At 45.9% G+C, this 8,283-nt stretch overlaps 1 protein-coding gene across 1 annotated transcript; it reads left to right on the top strand.

Moving 5' to 3' along the window:
* The first annotated feature begins 202 nt into the window (after positions 1 to 202).
* Positions 203 to 7,821, top strand: LOC111973299 (eukaryotic translation elongation factor 1 epsilon-1). Its single transcript, XM_024000621.2, has 4 exons — positions 203 to 317; positions 1,208 to 1,405; positions 4,311 to 4,406; positions 5,423 to 7,821. The coding sequence occupies exons 1-4, from the start codon at positions 231 to 233 to the stop codon at positions 5,564 to 5,566; spliced, it is 525 nt and encodes a 174-aa protein (XP_023856389.1). The 5' UTR covers positions 203 to 230; the 3' UTR covers positions 5,567 to 7,821.
* The last annotated feature ends 462 nt before the right edge of the window (positions 7,822 to 8,283 follow it).

The following is an 8,283-nucleotide window of genomic DNA, read 5'->3' as shown; positions in this document are numbered from 1 at the left end:
TACTATTTTATAGTATAATTGTTTCATCTGGTCATTAAAGTTATTGATCTGATCTGATGCAATGTAACCTAAAAGCTAGCAGGGCTAAAAAGACAATGTAATGAAACGAAATAAAAACCACTTTTCATGTCACCATTGGCTGAATATGTTGTCCATTTGAGTCTAGTGGGCGGCAATGACTAATCTCGACCAATCGTGTTGCCATCCCATTGCCCAGCAGACATATCGCAATGATGGCGTTGAGAGAGCTGTCATCGCTGGAAAAATCTTTAGGATTGAAAAAGCCTAACAAATACAGTACTCAGGGAGACAAGAAGGTGAATCTATATGTGCCAAGTATTATAGACCTTACCACATGAACAGTAGGTTAAAAAGAGTAGCGAGCACATGCTACTCTACTGTCCTTAGAAAAGCTAACGTTAGCTAGCTAACAAGATAATGTCCGTAACTTTAGCAACTCTTTTATCTTCTATTTTTAGCGAAGGCAGGTCACTTAGGAACAAAGATGTGTAATAAATGTGTAATAATCATTGTTTCAGATAAAAATGTGTTGTCATTAGCCAGTTAACGTTAAGCTAACATTGAATGAATTTGCCATGTGAATTGCATATTGGATTGTCAACATATCTTGCTGCTACTACTACACGTACTATAGCTAATTTCAGTGAGTGTGCAGTACTAGTTCTGCCTCAACAGCCTTCATTGCAATGCTAGAAACAAACAGACATACTGTACCACATGGGGTAGTGACAGTGCGTGTGTTGTTGTTTAGGAAGCTAGCCAGCTATACAAATGACTTGAGCAAGTATGCAACTAGCGCTTAAATAGTGTCTCTAACAGGATGTTGACAAGTAGTTACAGGGTTGTCGTTTTATTTCATGTGTCCATAATTCCTATCAGGCTCTTAGTGTGCCCAATAATGTTTGTACAATGTTTTGTGCTGCTGTCATGTTTTGTTGTTTTGTTGTGTTGCTACCATGTTATGTTATTGTATTAAGTCTCTCTTTATGTAGTGTCGTGGTGTCTCGCTTGTCGTGATGTGTGTTTTGTCCTATTACATTTTTAATCCCCCGTCCCCGCAGGAGGCCTTTTGGTAGGCCGTCATTGTAAATACGAATTTGTTCTTAACTGACTTGCCTAGTTAAATAAAGGTATACATTTTTTTTAAATGTGTAATGCACACACATTCTTTTTCTCTCCCACCCAGGTACCCGTGCTCCACAGTAATAATGGCCCAGCTCTGGTCGGCTTGGTGACCATCGCCACTCACCTGGTCCAAGAGGCCAAACGGCCCGAGTTACTGGGTGAGTCAGCAGAACACAAGGCTGTAGTGCAGCAGTGGCTGGAGTACAGGCTCACCAAAGTGGATGGATGCCACAAAGACAATATCAAGACCATACTGAAGGTAGAGACCCAGAAACAATAGTGAAGATTCTTCAGTATTAGAAAGTCAAAACATTTTAAATATCTTCCTCTTGCAAGTTAGTCAGTTTTATTGTAGTCTCTTGTCAAATGAAAATGTGTACCACTACCCACTGTTTTTCATGAGAAGTCCCTTCTACCCTTGTGGGATAGAGGGGCTTGGTGAGCTGTGTACGGAGAGGGTCTAACAGGACCTTGGAGAAGCCCCTGAGCAAAACTCTCCAATGTTCTGCCAGCAGGGGCCAGACTGACAGTGTGTGTGGCTCATTAATGCGAGGCGACATGAATCAAGACTGATGTATGGCCCTTCAGTGACATGGCCGAGACAGGCAAAGCAGTGTACAACAGTAAAAGTCTTTAATGGGGGCCGCTGTGGCTGTCGACAGCGTGAAAGAGATATGAAGCCATCGATTGGCTGGACAGGCGCCTCTCGCCACTTTTAAATCCTCCTGCGTGTGTGTCACACATTGTAGTTTATCTGATGATGCATAATGTTAGATCTGATTTCAATAGTTACTCTGATACTACGGTACGGTATTGTGATACTACAGTGCCGGTATGGCATTACTATGGTGCCGGTATGGCATTACTACAGTGCCGGTATGGCGATACTACGGTGCCTGGCGTTACTACGGTGCCTGGCGATACTACGGTGCCGGTATTGCGTTACTACGGTGCCTGGCGTTACTACGGTGCCTGGCGATACCACGGTGCCGGTACGGCGATACTACGGTGCCTGGCGATACTACGGTGCCGGTATTGCGTTACTATGGTGCCGGTATGGCGATACTACAGTGCCGGTATGGCGATACTACGGTGCCTGGCGATACTCGGTGCCGGTATTTGGCGGTAATATGGTGCCTGGCGATACTACGGTGCCGGTATTCTGCGTTACTACGGTGCTGGCGTTACTACCGGTGCCGGTATTTCATTACTACGGTGCGGTATGGCATTACTAGGTGACCCGGTCATGGCATTACTACGCGGTGCCGGTATGGCCATTACTTACGGTGCCGGTATGGCGTTACTACGTGCGGTATGGCATTACTACGGTGCCGGTATGGCGTTACTACGGTGGCCGGTATGGCGTTACTACGGTGCCCGGTATGGCCGTTACTAACGGTGCCGGTAAATATACGGGCCTATGGTTATCGTGGATGGCGTCTAGTGCGTCATGGTGGGCATGGTTATCTTACGGTGCCGGTATGGCTCGGTTTGGGTATGACTACGGTGCCGGTATGGACTTACTACGGTGCCGGTATGGCAGTTACTACGGTGCCGGTATGGCGTTATGTACGGTTGCCGGTAATGGCATTACTAACGGTGCCGGTATGCGCTGTGGTACCTTACGTGCCGGTATGGCTTTACTACGGTTGCCGGTCATGGCCATTACTACGGTGCGCACGGTTGCGCAGTTACTACGCGTGCCGTATGGCATTACTACGGTGCCGGTATGGCGTTACTACGGTGCCGGTATGGCATTACTACGGTGCCGGTATGGCATTACTACGGTGCCGGTATGGCGTTACTACGGTGCCGGTATGGCATTACTACGGTGCCGGTATGGCGTTACTACGGTGCCGGTATTGCGTTACTACGGTGCCGGTATGGCGATACTATGGTGCCTGATTTTGTATGGCAAAAAAAGAACACGAATTAGACTAAACTCCTATCGTCCTATAAAAAAACGACTTTATGTAAAGTTGGCCAGACTGACGGTGTGGATAGCTTGCAACAAAAAAAACTAAGGAATATTACTCTAGGTGAAAACATGATGCTGTTTGTTTCTACCATTGGGACTGTTTTCCCTTTCATCACTATGGCAGATATGGTCATGGTGCTATAACCCACAGCCTTTCAGCAGCAGGGAGGTCTTGTGGCCCCAGGGAGGTCTAGTGGCCCCAGTGACTGCAGCGATATCAGAACTCTCGGGCAGAATGTGGTTAGGGTGGAGGAGCAGAGCCCAGGTTCTGATGTCCATGTGGGGGTGATGGTGGAGATGGGGGTGGGGGGTAGTCTCTTGTCCGCCTGCGCCTCCAGCTGTAGGGAAGGCAGGGATCTGATTGTGGCGGAGGAGTCTGTCTTCATGCCTTGCTTGGCAGCACACACTGCACAATAACTCCATTAGCCCTCAAGACGCTGTATGTGCAGTGTAAGTGCTAAAGATGGTCCCATCCCTTGGGACCTGCATAACCACACACACACAGCCTCCTTGCTCAGCCCATCCACAGCCTGGGTTTGGGGAAGGTTCATTAGATTTGCAGGCGCCCGTGTAAGTTGGGAAAGGAGTGAGCCACTTGTAAGGCACCTGCGCTAGCCGGAGTGGCCAGAGTTGTGGGGATGGCATGTCACGGCAGGCTGATATTCCCCCTCGGGTTTTGCATTGTTCACGTACAGATACTGAGCTCTCCACCCGTACGTCCCAGATATATAGGTTCAATAAATCTCAGGCCTGAGTTGGCTCCACCGGCCACAGCTTTCGTCTTGTATTTCAACTCTCTTGACTATTGAAGAAGGCTATTTGGATATTTTGTCTTTTACTGTGTATATGTCATTATCACACCTATCACGCTGGGAAAGTATTGTTATTGAGATGTGTCGGGAGGTTCTCACTCCTGCTTTTACTGTTCAAATACATGTTATGTGGTTGATGAACTTTGTTGGTTACCTTTTATTGAATCTAATGTCTAAATAGGTGATTATGATAAAGAAATACTAAGTTAATGTCATGAGTTACATTGTAGTAATTATGTGACCTGCAGTGTTCAAGATGTTTATAGGTGTTTGTCTCTATTGAGGATCTGTGAAATTCTTTTTTTTTTAATTTTATCAAGCAATTCTGATGAACTTAATGATGAAATGTTTATTTTATTTATTTTCTCATGCAGGACCTCAACAGCTATCTAGAAGACAAGGTTTACCTGGCAGGAAATGAGTTCACCCTCGCCGACACACTCATGTACTACGGAATCCATCACATCATCGTAAGTCTAGCGTCCAATAACCAAACAGAGCCGACTTCAGAGTTGAAGTTAAAAGGCGTTTTGTCAAACGGAGCTCACAATTAAGAGTCATACGGTTAAAGGGCATGGGACAGAGAACTTGACACAAGCCCCCCAAAAAATAAAAAGAGGCCCAAAGTGATGTCTATAGTTCAGGCCAAGGAAGAAGTTTGTCGGCCCCGGAGGCTGACGGAGAGAGACGGGATCACATGTTGAGAAATGTCAGCGGTTGTGGCGGAGATGGATCCTTGCCACCAGACACAAGGGAGTCAGTTTAGTTTTTATCATGGCGGTTAACCTCAGGACAGAGGTCACTCAGCAGTCTAGGTCCTCATTGTATTTGTTAGATGTACAGTCATGGTAGCTACTGAATCCAACTGGTATGATTCTAGACTCTGTTTCAGGGACGGTATAGCTAGCTAAGACCAGGTTTGGGCAGCCTCACAATGAACCTGAAATAGGATGGTCTAATAGGTTCACTTTAGTAAGGCATTATTATTGTGTTCAGCTAAACAATGACTTGTTTTTTGGGGAAAGAGATGTGAGTTAGTAACAAGCAGAGTTGCTGCGTTAGTTTGGGTATTAGCTAGCTAGCCAGCAAGATGCATTTGCAAAATAATGGTGGTTCAAAACATTGCTAGACATTTTCTTTCCTTGCTGCCTTGTAGTGTCACAGTAGCGTCATTCTCAACCTTTTAGCAATGGCAAATGGAAATACTGTTAGGAGAGATGGCGACCCGAACACTTTCCCAGAAGTGTATTGGTCCACTTTTTGAACAGTGTGCAGATCTCCATCTCTGCTAACAGTGTTTAATTTGCCCTTGCTAAAAGGTATTCTAATTTTGAAAGCTACACACCTGTAACAAACACTATTTCATATAAAGGACCTTTTTAAAGAGCACAGACGGGACCACCCATTTAAATGAAACAATGGCAGATTTGTACAGTGTAGTTTGGAGCATCAGTGGAAACAAGGAATGTCTCCCCCTCTCTCCCAGGTGGACCTGGCCATCCAGGAGAAGGAGAAGCACATGAATGTGACGCGGTGGTTTGACCACGTGCAGCACCACACCGGTGTCCGGCACCACCTACCCCCGGTGGTGGTCCTGAGGAACAGAGTGTACACCAGCAGCCACCACTGAGGTCTTAGGCTGGCTGCCAGGATGGCCGAGGGCCGGCGGGAGGAGTACACAGGCGTGTGCTGACGTCTCAACCTACCTAACACCACTGTGGCCCCCTCCCTCCTTTGCCTTGGAGACATGTGGTTATTTTTCCCTCTGAAACCCCAGGCGAATAACACATGCAATGGAGAAATGATCACAAAGAGATGGATGGTTTGTTTTTGTGTGAGTTGGTTGTTGGGAGTCTGTGTTTTGACTAGTCGTCAGGGTCAATGTGCAGGGATAGTCTGAAACGGCCTGAGAACATTCTTACTGATGCCTCTCTCCTAACCTGAGCCTTGAATGTGATAAAGTATTATTAAAAATTACAATTGACTTATTCCTTTGCTATGTCCATTTTAAAGAAATCCCTGCTATTGCGTTTTCAATGTATTAACATTTTCCTCAAACAAAACTAAATATGTCCAGTCCGCCCAACTGTGTGTTCAGCTATGTAATCATCATCCTCCACAGTTGTCCAGTCCACTATCAACTTTCCGCCCTCATGAATTTAGTCTTGTTTCTCAAGCTGCTGCCTCTGCTGTTCCACCAGCAGTGTGGGCAGCAGCCTCTAGCTCAGTCACTCGAATCGGTCCGTGTGTTGACGCTGAGGGGGCAGAGGGCAGACTACCAGCTGCCATAGAGGCTCCAGTGCGCCTCTGTCCAACGTCAGAGCCCTGGGTGACAGCCACGCATTGTCATTTCACCCTCTTACCAGGGGGCGGGAAATCCTTTTGTGACAACATCCGAGCGACAATACACACTCAAACCACTCACACAAGCAGACTGGATTTAGCCATTAGCTCTGTCAGCAGTGAAAATCACAGCTAATATACACTACATGATCAGAAGTATGTGGACACCCGCTTGTCGATCTCATTCCAAAATCATAGGCATTGATATGGAGTTGGTTCCCCCTTTGCTGCTATAACAGCCTCCACTCTTCTGGGAAGGCTTTCCACTAGATGTTGAAACATTGCTGTGGGGACTTGCTTCCATTCAGCCACAAGAGCATTGGTGAGGTCGGGCACTGATGTTGTGCGATTAGGCCTGGTTCACAGTTGTTCCAATTCATCCCAAAGGTGTTCGATGGAGTTGAGGTCAGGGTTCTGTGCAGGCCAGTCAAGTTCTTCCACATCGATCTCGACAAACCAGTTCTTTATGGACCTCGCTTTGTGCATGGGGTTATTGTCATGCTGAAACACAAAAGGGCCTTTCCCAAACTGTTGCCACAAAGCTAGAATATAATTGTATGCTGTAGCGTTAAGATTCCTCTTCACTGGAACTAAGGGGCCCGGACMRTGAAAAACAGCCCCAGRCCATTATTCCTCCTCCACCAAACTTTACAGTTGGCACTATGCATTGGGGCAGGTAGCGTTCTCCTGGCATCCGCCAAACCCAGATTCATCCATCGGTCTCCCAGATGGTGAAGTGTGATTCATCACTGCTCCAGATTCCAATGGCGGTGAGCTTTACACCACTCCAGCCGACACTTGGCATTGTGCATGGAAACCCATTTCATTAAGCTCCCGACGAACAGTTCTAGTGCTGACGTTGCTTCAAGAGTCCGTTTGGAACTCAGTGGTGAGTGTTGTATCCGAGGACAGACGATTTATATGTGCTTCAGCACTCGGCGGTCTCGTTTTGTGAGCTTGTGTGGCCTGCCACTTTGTGGTTGAGCCGTTGTTGCTCTGAGACGCTTCCACTTCACAATAACAGCACTTACAGTTCACCGGGGCAGCACTAGCAGGTTATGTTGGAAAGGTGGCATCCTTTGACGGTACCACATTGAAAGTCTCTGAGCTCTTCAGGAAGGCCATTCTACTGCCAATGTTTGTCTATGGAGATTGCATGACTGTGCTCGATTTTATACACCTGTCAGCAACGGGTGTGGCCGAAATAGCCAAATCCACTCATTTTAAAGGATGTCCACATACTTGTGTGTGTATATCTTGGATTTAATCACAGAGTTTGCACAACAAAATAGTTGTTGACTTTCTTAATTTTGGTAACTTAATCCAGTGTATCAAACTGCTAACTGGTTTGAGTTGTTTCACTTTCACCCAGCCTGTGTTTTGTCATGTAGGCCCTGTTTACCCTTCTCCAGGTTTTATATGATCATCTTCCCTATAAGCCTTCCTTATAACATGTATACTGCTTTAATGCTATGGTTTGTGTTATTGAAGTCTACAGAAGGTTGTCCTGTGCCAATAAAAAAAACTAAGGGAAGCAAAGAGGACAGTTGTCTCATCTGGTTCTTTTAATCAATTAGTTTTTCACATTTTGTATGTCCATCGAAACACATTCGTTTTTGAAAATTTGGTGGTTCCGTACATCATCGAACAAAGTGCTGTGTGTTCCCGGAAAGTGTAAACTTGTGAAAGCAAACAAATCCCGCAGTCATTTGAGCAGGCCTTGTGACTAGATTAGGAAGAACATTGCACTACTAGACTATAATAGAACCACTGTCCTGTTGTTTATTTCAGTCCCATTTAGATATCATCACTGCTGCTTTTATCTTTGACCTGTCGCCAAGATTGAGGAGACTGAACTTAAGACTTCAGTTTTATGAGTGTATTCACTTGAAATTAGTCTTTCTGAAGTTTTGTGTGCTGACTAATGCTGTAATGTAAAAATGGCAGTGGCATAAGGTCTTCCAGCTTTGCAGCTGATGATCAAACCAAAGTCCAAACAACCCC

This window comes from Salvelinus sp. IW2-2015, linkage group LG14, assembly GCF_002910315.2.
Source record: "Salvelinus sp. IW2-2015 linkage group LG14, ASM291031v2, whole genome shotgun sequence".
NCBI classification, from domain to species: Eukaryota; Metazoa; Chordata; class Actinopteri; order Salmoniformes; family Salmonidae; genus Salvelinus; species Salvelinus sp. IW2-2015.
This window is presented reverse-complemented; position numbering and strand designations above follow the sequence as displayed.

Coding starts and splice junctions, on each gene's coding strand:
- LOC111973299 (XM_024000621.2), top strand. CDS start 231: ATGATGGCGTTGAGAGAGCTGTCATCGCTGGAAAAATCTTTAGGATTG. Junction 318..1,207: donor GTACTCAGGGAGACAAGAAG/GTGAATCTATAT, acceptor TCTCCCACCCAG/GTACCCGTGCTCCACAGTAA. Junction 1,406..4,310: donor ATATCAAGACCATACTGAAG/GTAGAGACCCAG, acceptor TTTCTCATGCAG/GACCTCAACAGCTATCTAGA.